The sequence below is a fragment of the Oratosquilla oratoria genome, chromosome 21 (genome assembly GCF_046742065.1).
Source record: "Oratosquilla oratoria isolate Oo_2021 chromosome 21, ASM4674206v1, whole genome shotgun sequence".
Classification (NCBI taxonomy): domain Eukaryota; kingdom Metazoa; phylum Arthropoda; class Malacostraca; order Stomatopoda; family Squillidae; genus Oratosquilla; species Oratosquilla oratoria.
In genome coordinates this window covers 60,577,610-60,598,079 of record NC_134797.1, presented here as the reverse complement: position 1 = coordinate 60,598,079, position 20,470 = coordinate 60,577,610, and the positions used below count along the sequence as shown (strand labels likewise).

Sequence of the window (20,470 nt, the reverse complement as noted above, 5' to 3'; positions counted from 1 at the left end):
GTTATTTTTTTCTTATATCTTTCTTACATGACCACACCATCGATTCCGTATAATTTTTTCATCGTGTCCTCATCCATATATTGAAATGCCACTCTTATCTCTTTCAATAGATTGTGTCTCTACACTATTTTTTTACGTGTGCTACAGGCCCTTTTCTTCTTTTACATTTTTTATAATTTCATTTCTCAATTTATCGTCGGTTTTCTCTTACTTAGGCTCATTTATCTGTGTTGAAATTAATTTTCCACTCCATGTATTACATTGCAACATTTTAGAATCCTCCTCACATTTGACTCTTTCCTCTTTGCATCGTCAGCAAATAAGGAAATGGATTTGAATAACTATCTATTTCTTTCGTCAAGTGAACCAAATCTGAGCCCTGTTGTTAATTTTCTCCTTTCTGACTTTTCGTCTCTTACTGCTGTCATCATACATCTGTCCTTTGAGTCTCTTACTGCTGTCATCATACATCTGTCCTTTAAGAAATGCATTATCCATTCTAGTGCATTTTCACCGAGGCCTACTTTTTTTCTAATATCTAAATTAATCTTATGTGTGGCACTTTGTCAAAGGCTTTTTTCCTTATCCAAATATACAGACTACACATACCTCTCTCGCGCAGCACGTTAGTAAGAATTTAACAGGTGTGTGATCCTTGATTTTTCTTCCCTGAACCCAAATTGATTGTTTGATAGTATTCTTTTCGTTACTGTTCAAAGTATTTCATACATCTATCTTTATTATTTTCTCATGCATTTCCGCTATAGTACTGGTTAAAGACGCTGGTTTGTAATTAAGTGGTACCTCTCTGTTACCTCCTTTATAAATTTGTATCACATTTGTTGATTTTCAGTCCAGTGACACTTAACCTTCACTATTTATAAATCTGTGTACTTTGTTCACCAGTTGTTTTCTGCATTTTTCCAGTATCCAATTTCATGTTTCATTGTGTTCTGAGGACTGTCTTGGTTTCAGTTTTTCTAATAGCTTAAGCACCTCTTCTGTTCTCACTGTGATGCCATTAAGATTTTTTCTTCTGTTTTTTAAGTCCTGTTCTTTCTCAAACTTTTGATCCCTGTTTGACTTATATATTCCTACTTTTTGCATCAACTTACCATTTACAGATCTGTAAAATAGCTTTGGTTGGCTTCCATTTATTCTTCTCTTCGTACTTTTGGATATACATACATACATACATTCATACATACATACATACATACATACATACATACATACATACATACATACATATATATATATATATATATATATATATATATATATATATATATATATATATATATATATATTGGGGTGGGGATGCTAACATTCCCAAATTTTGTCCCTTTTGTAGCCACTGTAGCTCAGTTGTATATTATCCCAAACTTCTTCACTACCTTCTGTCTTCCATTCTTCCCAAATTACTTCGCAGTTGAAGTCATCCATAAAAGTACTATTTTCACTTTTCTCTATAATTTCTTATACTTGCTCAGTTGTACTGTTTATTAAGCTTCTATGATCTATTTCATCTCGAGCTCCTATCCCGGGGGCATGCCACTGTCATGTCTCTTGTTCAACCATTTTCGTTTTTTATTTCTGTACTTATTATTTCGTTAATACCTTCTCGATATCTGCCTCTTCCACTTCAAGGCATTTTCTCTTTACTGTTGTCTTCAATATCCCTCCATTTTTTCTCTTTAGCTGGCCTTCCTTCATACTATACATTTTCCTTATATTTGAGCTTCAATATTTTCCTTTAATTTAGTTTCGACATTGCATATTATGTCTGTCTGTTTCTCTCTCTCTTAGGTAATTATGCAACTCTAATTTCGTTTAAGGGGGGGGGGGCACACCCGAAAATTCCTTGGGCTCATATCTCGCTCCTGGTTCATCCAATTGCTTTGATATTTCAATATGCTGTTTGTTGGTTTAAAGGAATGCTATTCCGTAAGTTTAATCAAATTTGGGTGGATGATAGCGGTTTAAAAAAAAAAAAAATTGACCTCACAAAATTAATTTTTCACTTAATTGCTTAGAAAAATTATTATAGAAACTTTGTTCATATATCTCCTTTTTGTAGGAATTAGTTTTCCATTTTTTTTTTCTTTGAATGATCTTTTTTATGGCTTCTGACATCCGTTTTTTTTTATAAATAAAAAAATCAAATTCCTACAAAAAATTCTATTTTTGTTGAAGTATAAAATGATACCTAACATAAGTTGATCAGAGTTTTTACCGATTTTGTGAGATTATTTGAAGTCCAAAAAACAACATTTCGAGTTATCGGCTTCTATTTTTTTTCCTTGTCCTTGTCATTTTCTGGCGCACGCTTCACACTATGACGCAATACCCCAGGTCATTTAAAAATGGCGTCGGGGAAGAATTTAATTAAAAAAAATCACCAAGTGATAGTTTCGGGTAGCAATGACAGGGCGAGCGAATTAAACTTAAAAATGAAATCTAAAAAATATAATATCTTGGTTTTATTTTCTGTACCATTTTCTCTTCACTCTCTGATCTACTATCCTCCAATAAAATTCTTTAATTTTTTGTACGATCATTTGCATTATTTTGCTCTATTTTTTCTGCTCTTGAAGTTTTCTACACTTGCTAGTTTCCCTGTGTTATTCATTACTTAGGATACCATATTTTGAAATTTAAAATTGATCTTCGTTAGTCTTTCGCGCGCGCGATCGCGTATGTGTCTACGTATGCATGTGCGAGTGTGTGCGTGCACGAGTGTGTGTATTTATTTATTCTATCTAATTATGTGTGTGTGTGTGCGTTTATATTTTGATCCAACTTCTTCCATAAGTATACACATCTAGATGTAGAAAACTATACTCCCTACCATTTTTTATAATTTCTATTCATAAATCTATTCATTGATTTATTTAATATTCATCCATTTATTTATTCGTATATTTATTTTCTAATTAATTTGTTTATATATTTCTTAATTTATTTTTACTATGACCCTATGTTGATCTTTCATCAGATACCAGCAAATCCTCTACGTCCATTTTTTCATTATCATGTTGCCTCTCTCTCTTCGCTCTTCCAATGTGAAAAGTCCCAGTTTTTGCATCAGTGTTCATACAACTTCTCCTTTAAACTCGGGATCTTGTTGGTTGCTGTCCTTTGTACTTTCCTCTCTACTTCTATTTCTTTAGCTAGTGTAGTTACCACAATGCCACCTCTCCATATTTCAGTCTGAGACGAAATAGTCCTAGGGGTTTTCTTCAATGTCCCCCTCCATGTAATGAAATGTCATTCATATATTTTTCAGCGAATTATTAATCTCTTTCATCCTTTATATGGATTTCTGTTGATAGATTATCTCTGGTTAAAATTGCTAATTATTTTTCCTCCTTAATTTGTATTTGCTAACAGTTCATTTCCTATTGATACATTCTCTCCCTCTCTCTCCTTTTTCATTATTTAGTTCCGACATTTTATATTTCTTTGCATTGGCATTTGTTTTCCACCCCTAAGCCTTATCTAGGTCTTACTGTAGCAGTTTTGGAATCCTTTTCGCATTTCACTTCCTTCATGATCTTGGCATCATCAGCAAAAAAGTTTGCTTATGATTCTGTTCCAATAATATAATTAGATAGGAACATTACAGGTACCAGAATCACCCACTAGTTTCCTCTTCAGTCAGACTTTTCATCCACCACTAGTGTGCTGACACATGTATTATTTAAAAATATTTCAGCCATTTCACTGTATTTCCTTTAAGGCCTCCAATGCTACTTAATTCCCATGCCAAAGTTTTGTGTTGCACTTTATCAAATACCTTTTCCAAATCTAGGAATACACTATTCACCCAACCCTCTCTCTCATGCAGCTGTTCTTCTCCAAATATTTCGTCCATCTATCTTTTATATATATATATATATATATATATATATATATATATATATATATATATATATATATATATATATATATAAAGAAAAAACATATTTTGGTTATCGTACTGGTCAAGGACAACTTGGTAGTCCCTCCCTCCCCGTCTATTTCCTTCATTGGCACCACATTAGCAGATTCCCGTCAGGGGCGGACTGGCCATTAGGGCATTTGGGCATTACAGGTGCCAGAATCAAGTTCTGTGGTGATGCTGTGGCCTTACACACAAATGCCAACCCCTTGTCCACCAGAGTTGAAGTGCTGAAATGTTCAGTTCCAAGCGAGGCTCGACTCGGATCGCCGAGTTCCTGGTCGAGCGCGCGAGAGCATCACAACCGAACCAAGTGGTGTGTGATTCACCAACCCTGGGCGGGACTAGAACTCGGGTCGCTCAATTAGTGGTCGAGAATGGTACCACTAACCGTCAAGCCGTGTGTGTGTTAATACATAGACATTTTTTTCTGCTTGTGTACTTTAGCTTTCATACATTTTGTATATTTGACAAATATTCGTCTATATCTTTGTTGTATTTCACAGGTTTGGTATAAATAAGTGTGCTTCTGTTTAAAAATTATCCAAAGTTATTTTGGTTCCATCGCGTGGAAGACTGTCACGAACCTAACAGTGGCTTGCTGTTCATATATCCTAAACCCACTCCTGATAAAAGGGAAGGCGGAGCATGTGGGCTCATTCAAAACAAAGGACTTCAGTTTCCATCGTTTGGATGGTACTCAGTCTCAGCATAATGGCCGGTAAGTGACAATTGGCAGATTTGTTTTTGTTGTTATTTATTTTTATGTGTTTTTATGATTATTTTTACTATATTTATTTATTTATTTGCTGGGCTAGTTCCCACTCAGACCTCAACCTTGCAGGTGGCTCTAACTAGTTTATATACATGATTTATTGTCCATTCGATACCATTGTTATTATACGGGACACCCTGGTCTCAGGTGAAGGTGGGGAGGGTACCCCTCAACTGCCTGCAGTGCCAGGGGGAGGGTGTTGCTTTGGAAGGGGAGACGGTGAGGTGCTGTGCAGGCGAGGATCCAGGAATGTTATTGGGGGGGGAGGGGGAGGCGAACCGATAACCGATACTTGAAACACGCCGATAGTTTAACCCCGAGAATAATGCTGTTGGGTTGGAGATCGGTCCAGAAACCTAAGTCTGTTTTGCTCGTAATTGTATGTAAAATCATATATAATTCACAAATATAATCCAAATAATAAATTCGCACTAAGAAGTGTTTATCCAAGGAGAATCAAACTAGAGATGAGTGAAAAAAATATTATTATTAATGAAAATAACATGACAGATCGCGCTCTGCAAAACATAAATGTGTGCTCACTACTCAATTACCGTCAAATAATACAACACACCATTTATAATAATGGTGTTTTGGTACCATAATACAACAGTAATACACCATTGACACCAATATACAACAACACATCAATTGAAAAGTAAACGGCGGTTCTTTTCCGAGAATTTGTTCAGGATTTGCTCCACGGAAATGGGAATGGTATAATGCACTGAAAGCAATGCAAGACCATTCATGCGTTCCTGCCCAACTGTGCTTCTAAGATTTTTTTCAGTCCTTTAAGTGCTGAAAAAGACCTCTCAGCTTGAGCATTTGACACCACTTGCATTAGCACAACTTTCAAAAGGCATAGGAAACATGTTCGTACTCGCGTGCATTTCCGCGTCCATCAGAGAACTGAACGTTGGGGAACATATTGTCTAACGTTCTATTTCTGCTTTTACAAGAGGCAGTGATTCAATATCTGTTTGATACAACTCTGCAGCTTGTAGAACAGCTGCTGCGTTTGTGTCCGGACCTTTGAGGAGTTCCTTTACCTGAGGTGTTACAGCCACACTGCTTTCGCCGAAACAATATCTTAATTCAGACAGCACGTGATCTACGAACGGAATGTACACAGACCTGCGATAATATTCTTCCGGGGTCTGATGAGGAGCGTTGGGGAGGGGGGCTGCCCCCGCCCCTTGTATCCACGCCTGATGCTGTGCCATTCCTGCCAAGGAGGTGAGTGACGGGCTGAGTCCCAGGCTAAATGTGTCCGTGGCTCTACACACTAGCTGCTCTAGCAGGTAGTGGTGGAGGGGCTGCCTCCAGAGATGCAGGTTGATACCCTGCCCCCATGGACCGTGAGACCATAGCAGAGAGAACCCAGATACCCCCTCAACCTCGCCTTGGCGTATGTAGATATCTTTTTATATTTAGGGTAGCATGTTGCAGGGAATGGAGAAATCAGGATCTAGGAGAGGGAAGCAAATAAATGTCTAGGAGGAATAGAAAGTATCAAAATAAATAGGTGCACCTGGGATGAAGAGGAGACTGTATAAAGGGGTGATAATGCCTATGACACAGTATGGAATGTAAGGGAGGCAGAAAGGGGAAATTCAAATGTATTTGAGATAAAGTCTTTACGAAGAATGGTAGGTGTTGATGGATAGAGTAATGAATGAATGAAGAAAAACTAGCAAAAAGAATGTAGAAGGCACAGGTGGATTGAGTGAACCTGTGGGGTAGACCAAGAATGAGATGGATGGAGTGGGTAAAAAGGGCTTTGAGTAAAGGGGGAGTATTTGTTGAGCAAGGAAGGGAGAAGGCAAGAGATGGGTGTGAGTGGAGAATGGTTGTAAATGGAAAATAATTTGATGTGGCCTGATAGGAGTTCTATTCGTTTTCTCTATTTTCACATTAGGAGATGAGGATAGAGGGTCCCTGTACAAATGAAGCAGCTGGCTCTGCTGTGGATGTGCTGTGTCTTGCTACATTGCTTCTGAATTAGACTCGGGGATGATGGGGACAGGGATGGCTCTTCACCCACAAGGAGCTAAGACAACAGGGAAAAGATTGAAGGTGCATGCCTTGGCTGTCTTCCTCATTAAACGTACTGGTATACAGATAGAGATTCAATACAATCTCGTTATGTTATACAGACCAAAGAAATTCCTAATATTTCTTCATCAGTATGTATAGAAAGATTGCTAAACATAGCAAATGGAATGTAATATAACCTTACAAATTTACTGCAAATGTAATCTAATATCTATATTGAAAAACAAATATATTCAATAAAGTATCACTTAAACTAAAAACATGAAATATCCACTCACTGAAGTTGGGGTGTAACATCTGTCCAATAGACATTTGTACAAGTTGTCAGGCTCTTATATATTTGTCTTATTTCTATAAAATTCCACCACATATTACTTGTTTTGATAAATGATGCACCGTTTTTTGACAGTGCAACTATTTCATAATCTTTAAGAATGTATGTATTTTTACCATGTGAACTATATTATTTGTATAATAGGAGGAAAAAGCATTTTAGTTTGTTTGTGCACTTTTGTATTATTGTAACTTTTCACTGCAGATCCTTATCATATATAAACTTAGGACTGACAAAGACAATTGGAGACTTCAAGAAAGTAACATACTTCTTCTATCTCAAAATTAGCCCTATGTCTGTTTCCATATCAGTTAATTGATATACACTTCTACAAACTTAAAACATCTACTTATATATCTACATTTGAATCACCTTACCTGTGCAGACATATGGATGTCTAAGAGATGGGCTGATGGATTTCCTAGTTTTGTATTTCCGAGTCTGGGGCAGGAGATGGTGTGATTCTGCAGGAATATCTTAACAATTTATTTACATGGCCAGTGAAGTAGCAAGTGGACTTCAATATCTCAAAGTGCAGGGTGTTAAACATAGGGCTACACAACCCTGAAAGCAGATATAGCTTAGATAACATGTTTTTAGAGAAAACTAAGTGTGAGACTTGGGAGTTCTAGTGAGTCCTGACATTAAATCCATTAGTGCCAGGAATAAAGCCAACAGAGCATTAGGTTTCATTGCTAGGATGGTTATGTAAGTGCAGAGGCAATTATCAAACTCTGTCTATTACAAGCTAGACCCATCCTTGACTATGTGGTTTAGTTTTGGGCTCCGTCCTATAGAATGGACATCAACTCACTAGAATCAGTAAGAGGAGAATGACCAATATGATACATGGGCTCAGAAATTTACCTAATGAGGAAAGGCCTAGGCACTTTAACTTACACTCTCTGGAAAGATGCAGAGTGCTGGGTGTTCTGAGGTGCTCAAGTGGATCAAAGGCTTTAACAAAGGTGATGAAAACAAGGTCATCATATTCAGACAACAGGACAGGGCTTGCAGTAATGGATTTAAATTAGACAAATTTAGATTTAAAAAGGAAATAAGCAAGAATTGGTTTACTAATAAGGTGGTCATTGAATTGAATAGACTTAGTAACCATGTAGTGAGAGCTGAAAATATTGGTTGTTTTAAGAAATTGTTAGACAACTTTATAGATGGAGAGGACAGGTGGTAATGGACATGGAACTGCCTAGTGTAGGTCTTATGGTCTCTTGCAATCTGTCAGGTTTAATCATATCCCTAAAGTGTTGGATAGTTTAACACTGAATTCATAACTAAATGGAATGCAGTGTTATGAATTTTCTGGTAAGCAAATGATTTCTATGCATTGACTCTAATAAAGATTGACCTAGGAAGCTGACAGAGCTAGGTAAAGTGAATATATTATATTGAGAATTATTGTTGTAGAGCAGCAAGGTGGGATGCAGCAGTAATATGAAATTATATATTTTCATTTCACTGATTTCATTTTGCAGGAAAGGAGGCCTGATCGCTTAGGACAATGTAGGTGATACATATCTTCTGTCACCCATCCTAGCCATATATCTACATTTACTGGGTTTCACTTTCCTTCATATTTCTGTTCCATAGTTGTGCCCCTCGAAAATATCCACATTCAAGATTGTGTGACAAGTCAGCCTCACATAAAAGAGATGGGGCCCATGTTGCGCCAGGCTGTCCTGTGTGATACCAGCGAAATAATGAATGCTGGAAGCCGTAAGTGTCAATCAGCAATTTTATCATTAACACAGGATTTGCAACAGAACTTGCTAAGTGGCACTATTATGAACAAGATACACATGTGACCTTTTCTCTCAATATATACTATATGTTTAGTCCACATTTGTTTTCTTTATGCACCTGTGCATTTAGGAGAGTTTAAATTCTGCAAAACTCACTTTATTTCTACAAACATATATATAAAACCTCTTCTCCCTTATAATGGAGATACCCAACCAAGGCATGGACCCACCCTTCACCCATCCCACACTCATCCAGCAATCATTTGTTTTTCCATTTAAACTTATCAAACATTTAATCTCAAACTCATTTAAATTTCACCTTTCTACTCCTTTAAGTTTTAAGTCTCTGCTCCATACAGTGTCATAGGTATATTCACACCTTCATGCAATCTTCACTTTGCATTCATCCCCAGATACCTGTTTTCATACTTTCCACTTCTCTAAGACAGTTTACCTCCACCCTGCCACATGCAATCCTAAATATTCAAAGCTATCCACTTCCTCTAACCTCTCATTCAAGACTGACCTCATGCTTACTACCATCTTCATCTCTTGTACATCTCATCACCATGCCTTTACCCACATTCACCTTGAGCTTCCTTTGATCACATACCTTCCCAAACTCTGTCACCAACTGCCTCAGACCCTCCTGTGACACAGCTACAAGTGCAGTATCCTTAGCAAACTGGTTCATTTCCCACTTGTCTTTAGTCTCTCTAAACAACTCCAATCCACTGCCCATCTCTCTCACATCTACATCTATTATTTACCTGTTTGTTTATTATTTAACTATACCTATGCATTTATTTTATTTATCATTATTTACTTTATTATAGTTTTATTTATTCATTTATCTATTTATTGTGGCAAAGTAGCATGCAGTTGATACTTTAGGGTCTATATGGGGTGCCCCTACGGACCAGAGCCAAACATCATTTTGTCTGTGATAGAGGAAAACTCTGTACATAGAGAAATGATGACACTTTTATACTACGACTGTCCCTCCGTTATGCTGTCCCCCCAACCCCTTGTTACTGTCCTGTACCATTTATCTGAATATTCATTTCCTTTTTTTGCCTACCTACCCTTTGGTGGGGGAAAAGAATACTGCCACCAAGTATTTCCACTTGAGTCGTATAAGGTGACAGAAAAGGGATGGGGGATGGTATTAGGAGTCCTACTACCTGTAGCCCCAATAGGGGACATTCCTAAAAAAGAAAGTAAAGGCATAAGAGGGTCTGGGAGTTTTCCAACCAGTACCCTAAGGTTTGGGTCCTTTAATGTGTGTGGATGTGGTATGGATGAGAGTAAAAGGGAAGAGATAGGCAGTATGTTTGTGGGAAGAAAGATGGATGTACTGGCTTTAAGTGAAACTAAAATGAAAGGAAAGGGCAACTGTGAGTTTGGGAGTGTAGCTGGGAGGTACTCAGGAGTGAAAAGGGGATGAGGGAGAGAAGGGGTGGTTATACTAGTAAGTGAAGAGATAAGTAAGCGGGTAGTGGAGTGGAAGGAGGTGTCATCAAGGTTGATGTTGTTGAAGGTGAAGCTGGTGGGAAAGGAGATGTGGGTTTTTGTAAGTGCGTATGGGCCTGGTAGTGAGAAGAACTTAGAGGAAAGGGAGGCATTTTGGGTAGATATAAATGAGTGCATAGAGGGATTAGGGAGAAATGTCAATGTAGTTGTATCGGGAGACCTAAATGCTAGGGTAGGAAATGAACCAATTGACGGAGTGATTGGGAAGTTCAAGGCAAAAATCGTAGTGGAGAATTGATGGTGGAGATGTGTCTTGAAAGAGAGTTGATGATAGCAAATACAGTGTTTAAGAAGAAAGTCAAGTATAAATACACATGGGAGAGGGTGGTGGATGGGAGGGTGGCAGATAGAGCGTTAATGGACTATATAGTGGTGACCAGGAGTATGGTAGGAAGAGTTAAGGATGTACATGTTCTAAGGGGAGAGAGTGGGGGAATATCAGATCATTTCCTGGTGGAAGGTAAATTGAGAGTGGAGAACAGGTGGGGAAAGAGGAAAAGGGCATAAGGTAGGGAGGTACTTAGAGTGAACTGTTTAAATGAGGAAAAAAAGGAGAATGAGTATAAGAACTTGAGAGAGGAGTGGGAGAGAGTAAAGGATAGAGTAGAACTAGGAGTGGAGGAGGAATGGGGATGGTTCAAGGAGGGAGTCATAAGGTATGTAAAGATGGTGTGTGGAACAAGGAGGGTGGGAGGAAATAGAAAGAAGGGTAGCGAGTGGTGGGATGAGGAAGCAAAGAAGGGTGTAGAAGAGAAGAAGCAGGCATTCATAGATTGGCTACAAATTAGGACGAGGGAATCGTATGAGAGGTACAAAGTAAAGAGAAAGGAAGTTAAGCATAAGATAAAGGAAGCAAAGAGAAGAGCAGATGTGAAATTGGGAGAGAGTATGACAGAAAATTTTGAAAGTAATAAAAAGATGTTTTGGAAAGAAATTAAAAGAGGAAGAGGAGGCAAATCAAGTAGAGAAGAGAAGGTAAAAGGTGCAGATGGAGAGATGATAATAGAAGAGAAGGCAATGAGAGGAAGGTGGGCAGAGTATATTAGGGAGTTGCTAAATGTGAAGGAGGATAGGGAGGGAAAGGTAGTTGCAGTGGGAAGCGCAAAGAAAATGAGAGTGATGAGTGAGGAAAATGGAGGAGAAATAGGGAAGGATGAAGTGAAGGCAGCTGATGAGATGATGAGAGCAGGTAAGGCACCTGGGTTGGATGGATGCCATGCAGAATGTCTGAAGAAAGGAGGTACAGTGATGGTGGACTGGCTGGTGAGGTTATTTAATGTTTGTTTAAGAGAGGGTAGAGTGCCAGAGGACTGGAGGAGTGCCTGTATAGTTCCGCTTTACAAAAGAAAGGGGGACAAGTGTGAGTGTAGTAGTTACAGAAGGATCAGCTTGTTGAGTGTAGTTGGGAAGGCTTGATTGAGAGGATTAGGAGAGGAACAGAGGGAGTAATTGGTGAGGAGCAGTGTGGTTTTAGGACAGGTAGGGGATGTGTAGATCAGATTTGTGTGGTAAGACAGATATGTGAGAAAGCTATAGGAAAAGGTAAGGATGTTTAATGGGCTTTTATGGATCTGGAAAAGGCTTATGACAGGGTAGACAGGAAGGCACTGTGGGAGCTGTCAAGAGTTTTTATGAGAGTAGTAGAACTTGCGTTAGGATTAGAAATGGAGAGAGTGAATGGTTTGAGGTAAAGGTGGGACTTCGTCAGGGGTGTGTTATGTCGCCCTGGTTGTTCAATCTTTACATGGATGGGGTGGTGCGAGAGGTGAATGCAAGGGTAGTGGATCAGGGATTGGAGATGATTAAAGAAAATGGAGAAAAGTGGGAGGTGAGCCAGCTGTTGTTTGCTGATGACACTGCGCTTGTGGCAGGATCGGAGGAGGGATTGAGGAAGTTAGTGACAGAGTTTGAGAAGGTGTGTGAAAGAAGGAAGCAGAAGATAAATGTGGGCAAAAGTAAGGTGATGAGATGTACAAGGGGAGAGAGTGACAGTAGGCTGGAAGTGATCATTAAGGGTGAGAAACTGGAGGAAGTGGATAGTTTCAGATACTTGGGTGCGAATGTGACAGGAAAGGGAGGAGGGGGGGTGGAGGTAGAATGTAGATTGAGAGAAGCGAGTAAATGCCTGTAATGAGAAATCGACATCTGGGAATGGATGCTAAGAGGAGGTTATATGAAGGAGTGATTGTGCCAACAGCAATGTACGGGGCAGAAACAGGGAACATGAGAGAGGAAGAGAGAAGGAGTTTGAATGTGTTTGAGATGAAATGACTGAGAAGTATGATAGGGGTTACTAGGCTAGATAGAGTGAGATATGAGAGGTGAGGAGGAGAACAGGGGTGGAAAAGGAGCTGGGAGATAGGGTTGATGAAAGAGTATTAGGATGGTTTGGACACATGGAAAGAATGAGTAAAGAAAGATTAGTAAAAGAAGTGTGGAAGGCGGAGGTGGAAGGAGTGAATATGAGATGGATGGATGGGGTGAAAGGGGCTTTAGAAAAGAGAGGAATGTCTTTAGAGGAAGGACGGGAGAGGACAGAAGATAGGGGTGAATGGAGAAGGGTTGTGTATAGATGAGGCTGTGATGTATGAGAGTGAGTGGGTGGGGGATGGGAGGTAATGAAGTATGTATGAGAAAAAAAAATTGATGCAGCCCAAAGGGATTTCTCCCCATCTTCTCCTTTTCTGCATGAGGGGACGGCGAGGTGGGGTTGCTGAATTTATGAAGCGGCCTTGCTGTGGATGTGCTGTGTCTTGCGACACTGCTTCTGACCCAGGGCAGTGGACAGGATGCAGGGATGACCTGTCATCCAGGAGGTGCCAAGATAGGAGGAAGGGAGGAGGGTGGAGGGGAGTGGAATATATGGGAAATGAAATGGGTGTGAGTGATTTCTATGCCTTTTTCTTTTTGGCTACCCCCCATGTAAGGGGGGAAAAGCCTTTAGTATATGTAAGTATGTATAATTTTTTTTTTGCATCCAACCTTGATATGGACCAAAAGGTTTCCTGTTGGCATGCTCTGCCTTTGTAATCCTTTGTAATCCCATACCACTCCATTCATGTACACATTAAACAGCCATGGTGACATAAGACTGCCCTGATGCTGCCTTGTCTTCACCAAGCTCTCACCATTCCCAACCCTAACACAAGCTCTATTACTCATGTAAAAACTTTGACTGCCCTTATTTGCTTTCCCCCATCCCATATATCTGCAATATCTCACACAATGTTTTCCTGTTTATCCTGTCACCTTCTGGTTCTTTTTTTGTCTTAACAGAAAGCATAGATCCTCTTGTCATAAACCTTCTCTAAATCTGTATAACCCCCCAAAAAATAAGACAAGTATACTCTCCTTTTTTCCATAGATTTTTCATAGATTTGCCTTACCACAAAATAAGTGATTCACACATGCTCTACCTTTCCTAAACCAGCTCTGTTCCTCACCAACTACTCTATATGCTCCAGGGGACTATTCAGCCAGGATGAAGACACAGGTGCCGCAAAGACACAAGTGTTTTGTAGTTGAGGAGAGTCCAAGGGACTATTTGGCCAGGACGAAGACACGGATGTAGTGTAGGTCAACAATGGGATGACATCAGAAACGGTGACCACATGTCTTTCTTTCTTGGGTTTTAGTGTCTTCTCTTCTCTCTTTCTGCATGTCCTTTGGTGCTTGTTTATACAGTAGCATGCCCATGACATCGTGAAAGGAATACATTCAGGAGGTTATGTATGTAACATATTCAATTCACTGTTTGTTTTGGAACATGATTCCTACTGCTCTCACACCTCTGCTATCACTGAATCCCACATACAGTCATGCAGAACATCTGAAACATCTCTTCTGCCTTATACTTCTATACATTTTTATATGTCTGAATTCATTTACTTATAATACATAAACAACATAGGCATAACACAAGGTCAGTATACAATACACGTATAAATAGGACACTTTCATAATTAAGTTAGGGCATGACAAGGAGAGCAGGAGTGGAAATGGAACTGGCACATAGGGCTGATGAAAGAATATTAGGATGGTTTGGGTACATGAAAGGAGTGAGTAGAAAAGACTGGCAAAAATAGTGTGGAAGGCATAGGTGGAAGGAATGAACCTAAGGGGGAGACCAAGAATGAAATGGATGGATGTGGAGGGAATCATGAGTAAAACAAGAATACCTGTTGAGCTTAGAAGGGAGAAGGCAAGATACAGGTGTGAGTGGAGCATGGTTGTGAATAAACTACAATTTGACACAGTTCAATGGGATTTCTATTCATATCCTCTGTTTTCGCATGAGGGGACAAGGAGGTAGGGTCACCATGTAAATAATGCAGCTGGCCCTGCTGTGGATGTGCTGTTTCTTGTTGCATTCCTGACCTGGACAGTTTGCAAGTGACAGAGATGACCTTTCATCCACAAGAAACTAAAAAGGGAAACAAATGGGTGGTGGATGGGAGTGAGATGCTTGGATGTGGGTACATGCCTTGGCTGGCTACCTCCACTATAAGGGGCTAAGAAGCTTCTTGGTGTGCTGAAAGATAGACTTCACATTCACCTGATGTGGAAACTGGAACATATTAGGGAACAAAGAGGTAACCTACTTGAATGGATAAATTATTATTTTAAAGGGAATGTACATGAGAACAGTAGTGAAGGATAAGATATCAGGATATAGAGCAGTAACCAGTGGAGTTCCACAAGGTTCAGTGATATCACCTGGAATGTTTATCATCTAAAGTAATGACATGATATATGGTATAACATATATTATGCCAACTTGTTTGTAGATGATACAAAAATCATGAGAAGGGAAACAGGGAGGACCGTCAGCTGTTGCAAAAAGATCTAGACAATGTTTGCATTGAGCCAAAAATGGAAAATTAATCTCAGTACAAAAAAAAAAAAAAAAAGGAAATGGACAATAGCTCAAACAGACCATCTTTGAACTATTCCTTTGAAAGCCAATCCATCATAAATACAAAGGAGTAAAAAGATTTGAATGTTGATAAAAGACAACCTGTCACCAGAGAGACATATCAGTAAGATTGTGGGATGTATGGATTTCTGCAGAAAATTAAGGTGGCCTCTAACTATATGGATGAAGGGATGATGAATAAACTCATAAGCCTTAATCTGTCGAAGACTAGGAAATATATCAGTGGCATTGTCCTCAAACAGAGTGAAGACTGAGAGAATACAAAGGGAAGGAACCAAACTTTTCCAGCATGGCAGATCAGCTAAATGAGGAAAGACATGATATTGGATATACCAAAATTGAAAAATCAAAGAGAAAAGGGTGACATAATTATAGTATTCAGGTTGCTAAATGGATAGATTACTTTGCCAGAAGATATCTTTTGATTAAGGATAAGAGGACTATGAGAACAAATTAAGAAATACTGTTTTCCATATAGATAGATAAATACTTAGAATAGATTAGGTAATACAGCTCAAGTTGGGAGGGCTTTAGGAAATCATGAGAATAAATTGAGAAAGATTAAATGTCTACAGGATATGAAGTTTTCAACACATACATAATTACTTGAAATAACTTAGAAGGCAATATCATCCAAAATAGAACAATATATGAATTCAAATCTAAGTATGATAATTGAAGTCATAGTTTTGACAGCAAATTAATTTTTTTCATTGTCATCCATTCTTTTGTCTATCATTCTATGATAGATCTTTTCTATGATAGATCAATCAGTATATGATGATCTTTCTGTATGACTTGCATCATATAAATAAAATTTCTTTCTTCAGATATATCATTATCAAATCTTTGTCACACCATTGCAATAACCTAAAGATCCAAGCTTAATGATATTCCTGGCACTCAAGAACTTTAATGGAAATGAAATTGAAAATTGTTGAGAAATAATTTTCTATATCATTAACAAAGTTGTCTGGTGTTAGCTAGATGTTAAGTCCCTTAATATGAGTATGATTACTTAGCCTTAGTCTAAATGAAATATTAGAATAAAATCTGATACAGTCCCTTTTATTGTCATGAATATCCTTATCACAGGTGTTACAAATACAATGACCTTTTCGTTTGTTCCTTTATAATCAATTACCTCTGATGTTGCAGGAAACCTGATACTACAGCTTCTCCAGCAGTGTTGGGATGAGAGTATCACAGTGGAGAAGCCAAACGTCCAGGTTAAGGATCATGTCTCATTCTTCGTTGTCATTTCTCACAGTTCTGGTAAGGACGGATGTCAAATGGAAGTAGAGAGGACAGGATTATACATGAGAGTGGAGGGTTGGGGTGGAAAATGAGAAAGGATGAAAGTGAGTGAATGATGGACCAGTGTGGGGCGAGGAATGAAAGGAACTAAGGAAGGAGTATGAAAGAAAATTAGATTAATATTATGCTGCTGTAGATGAAGAGAAGTGTGGGTTGCAAGGTGCTAAGGTGAGAAAGAAAAACAAGGAGAGAGGAGAGAAGATGAAAGGTGGAATTTAGTGAAATTACTATATATATATATTATATATATATATATATATATATATATATATATATATATATATATATATATATATATATACACACATACATATATATATATATATATATATATATATATATATATATATACATATATATATACACATATATATATATATTATATTATATATACATATATATATATATATATATATATTTATATATATATATATATTACATATATATAAATATATATATATATTATATATATATATATATATATATATATATATATATATATATATATATATATATATATATACAGTATATATATCAAGGAAGAAGGGATATAGTGTGAAGTATTAGGGGAAGAAGGGTCAATAGTGCTATGTGCCTGGGATTTTTTTTTAATGAAAAGTGTAGTATTTCATTTATATAATGCATGTTGTCCAACAGAAATAGATAACTTATTCATTGCTACAAAACATATATGAAATAAAGTTCTGCAATCTTATTTGTGTTCCTTTTTGTTTGGTGAGACATATGCCATTTCATTCTGCAGTTTTCTTCTAAATATAATGTATGCCCTATTCATATTGATAATACATCTACTTACAAATCACACAAACTTCATTTCGCTTCTGAAGATTTATACATCTAAGTACCTGAAGGCGAAATAACTTTTGTCATTGTACGTTTTCTTTCCATGCTTAATGTTTATAATTTTCATATTGTTAAGAAGCCTATGTTGAATCACACAAACGAATATGTGCTCTCAACAGTGCTGTGGTACCGATCTTAACAGTTAATCTACCGATCAGAGTTTAAGTCCCATCCAAGGCTAAAAAGATTTCAGCATTGCTGCACTGCAAGCTGGCACTCCAACTCTGGTGGGCAAGGAGTGGTGTACGTGTATTTACCTAATTATAGCATACATGAAAGAAACAACACTCATTAGATCCCATCTCCTATTCTGTAATTCTTGTAGTTTCAACTTAATCTAATGCCTTGATTTCCAATTATCATATTTATGTCATCCAGGAGGTGCTAAGATAAGATGGAGGAAAGAGGGTGGAGAGGAGTGGAGTGTGATAGGGATAGAATGGGTGGGAGTGTTTTTTATGATTTTTTTTTTTTTTTTGCTACCTCCCTTATAAGGGGGGAAAAAGCCTTTGGTATATGTATGTATGTATATTTAGATTTGAACTTATGTACTGTTTGAGCTTAGGCTATATCACTTACAAAGCTATTTCAAGTATTTATGCATCTATATGGAAACCTGTATTTCTTCACATTCTCTAGACATATGGTCTTTCTTAGTTTGGTCACATGACCTTTTAAATCCCTGCCATCTTTAATCAGGGGATCTCTTCTGTCAGTGCAATCTATCCCCTTTAGTGACCTGAATACTATAATCATATCACTTTTTTCCCTTCAATCTTTCAAAGTTGGCAGACCCAGTGCTATTAGTCTTTCCTAATATGGTTGATCTCAGGCTGGGTACCAGTTTGGTTGCTGCCCTTTGTATTCTCTTGATCTTGCTTATATCCTTCTCTCTGTGTGGGGACTTTACTACTGAAACATATCCCAGTCTTGGACTGATCAGGGTTTCAATGAGTTTTTCATTACCTCTTCATCCATACAGTGAAACACCACATTGATCTTCTGCAGTAGTCCATATGTCTCTCCCACAATCCTGCTTATATATCTGTCACGTGACAGGTTGTCTTTTATTGAGACTCCCAGAATTTTCTCATCTTTTGCTTTTGTAATGTGTTCACTTCCCAAGGAATATTTTAGGTATGGTCTTTTGCCATTATTGCCCATTTGGAGTACTTTGCATTTTTTGGTATTGAACCTCATTTCCCATTCTTGGCTCCATGCAAAAAAAAAGTGTCAAGATTTTTTTGCAATAGTCTACTGTCCTCCCCATTTTTCACTCTTCTCGTGATTTTTGTGTCATCTGCAAACATATTGGCATAGATTATTGTATCTTCCTATCTTCCACTGTGTCATTGACATAGACAAGAAACATTATTGGTACAAGTACTGAACATTGTGGAACTCCACTTATTACTGCTTCCCATCTTGATATCTTATCCTTTACTACTGTCCTCATGTATCTTCCATTCAAAAAATCTTTCATCCATTCAAGTAGCTTGCCTCTCAGTCCTCCATGCTCCAATTTCCACAAAGTCAACTGTGAGGTACTTTATCAAATGCCTTTTCCAAGTCAATGTATGTGTGTATATATATATATATATATATATATATACTGTGTATATATATATATATATTAAAGTGCACATGGCTAACTAAAGCTGATAAAAGCAACACCCTAGTTATTATGGATGATATATATATATATGTGTATACATATATATAATATATATATATATATATACATATATATATATATATATATATATATACATATACATATATATATATATGTATACATATATATATATATATATATGTATATATATATATATATATATATATATATATATATATATGATTAAACTTTGCGGCATCTGTATTCACAAACTTTTTGCTGACATGTTCAACTTTTCTAACACTTGAACATTGAATATGGTTGTCTAATTATCTGGCCAAACTTAATTGGTAATAGATGTAAAGACAATTCTTGCTTCTTGATTTACTAGTAGAGCTTTTGCCTAACTCTTAGGCATCTTCAGTACAACTTGAATACATAGAGAAATGGTGACATTAAATACAAAACATGTGGATCATTATGAGAGACATATGATCTGGACAGCCAATCATGAGACAGGACCCGTTCGCAGTGAACCTAAGCCTGTGATCTAAATACTTTGAGGTGGGAATGATGAATTGGTCTGGTTTTTGTCTGTCCATTGTGGATTTTGTCCTTTAATGTAGATTGCTTCTAAGATGAGAAGGTGCTTAAAGCTTGTTTGCCTCTGTAGGACGAGTTTCTTCCCAACAGATTTATTTGCAGTTAGAATTTCCCATAAATAGCATGTTTCCTCCATCTTTCAGTATCCCATTTAATGAAATCTTTGTATCTTCTAACATTTTAGAGTAAACTCTCTCTTTCCAAGAACCTGTTTTTGGAGGTACATAAATCACCACACTCTTTTTCATGGCATTATCTTCAACCCTTATTGTAATAATTTCCACACTGTTCCCTCCTTTTGTAACCATCACATTATTTTTTCTTAGCCCAAAACAAGATTCCTCCACCCTGTTTTCTCTCTCTATTTCTAAGCCAGTGATTATATAATCCATTTCCAATACTGTTAGGTGACAGTGGATCCCTTAATTTTGTCTCTACAATTGCCATTACATCTGGCTTTGCTTCTGACAAGTAATCATTAAGCTCATTTAATCATGATATTAATCCATTTATATTAGTATAAGCCACTTTTAATTTTTTGCATTCTCCATCTCGTTCTTTGTTCCTTTCATTTCCTTTTCCTGAAAATACCATTTTCTCAGTCTCATCTCTAACACTCTCCAAAAGAACTTTTTTTTCTCAGTCTCCAGTCTTTTATAATTTTTTTCTTTAGCTTCACTTTTTAATGTCTTCTCTCTCTTTCCTCAAGATTCATATATATTTTTATCTATA

The 20,470-nt window shown here is 37.4% G+C and overlaps 1 protein-coding gene across 7 annotated transcripts in view; it reads left to right on the top strand.

Moving 5' to 3' along the window:
- Nucleotides 1–20,470, top strand: part of LOC143036983 (uncharacterized) — a 64,834-nt gene that overhangs the window by 7,385 nt on the left and 36,979 nt on the right. For 6 of the 7 annotated variants that reach the window (XR_012967448.1, XM_076205080.1, XM_076205081.1 and 3 more), the window contains exons 2-4: nucleotides 4,450–4,664; nucleotides 8,719–8,844; nucleotides 16,498–16,614. Coding sequence is in view for 6 of the 7 variants with exons in the window: in XM_076205080.1 (XP_076061195.1) it covers nucleotides 4,592–4,664; nucleotides 8,719–8,844; nucleotides 16,498–16,614 (316 nt within the window). In the remaining variant the exon portion in view is untranslated. The remainder of the gene's footprint in view (nucleotides 1–4,449; nucleotides 4,665–8,718; nucleotides 8,845–16,497; nucleotides 16,615–20,470) is intronic. The other variant, XM_076205085.1, reaches the window with a different exon arrangement.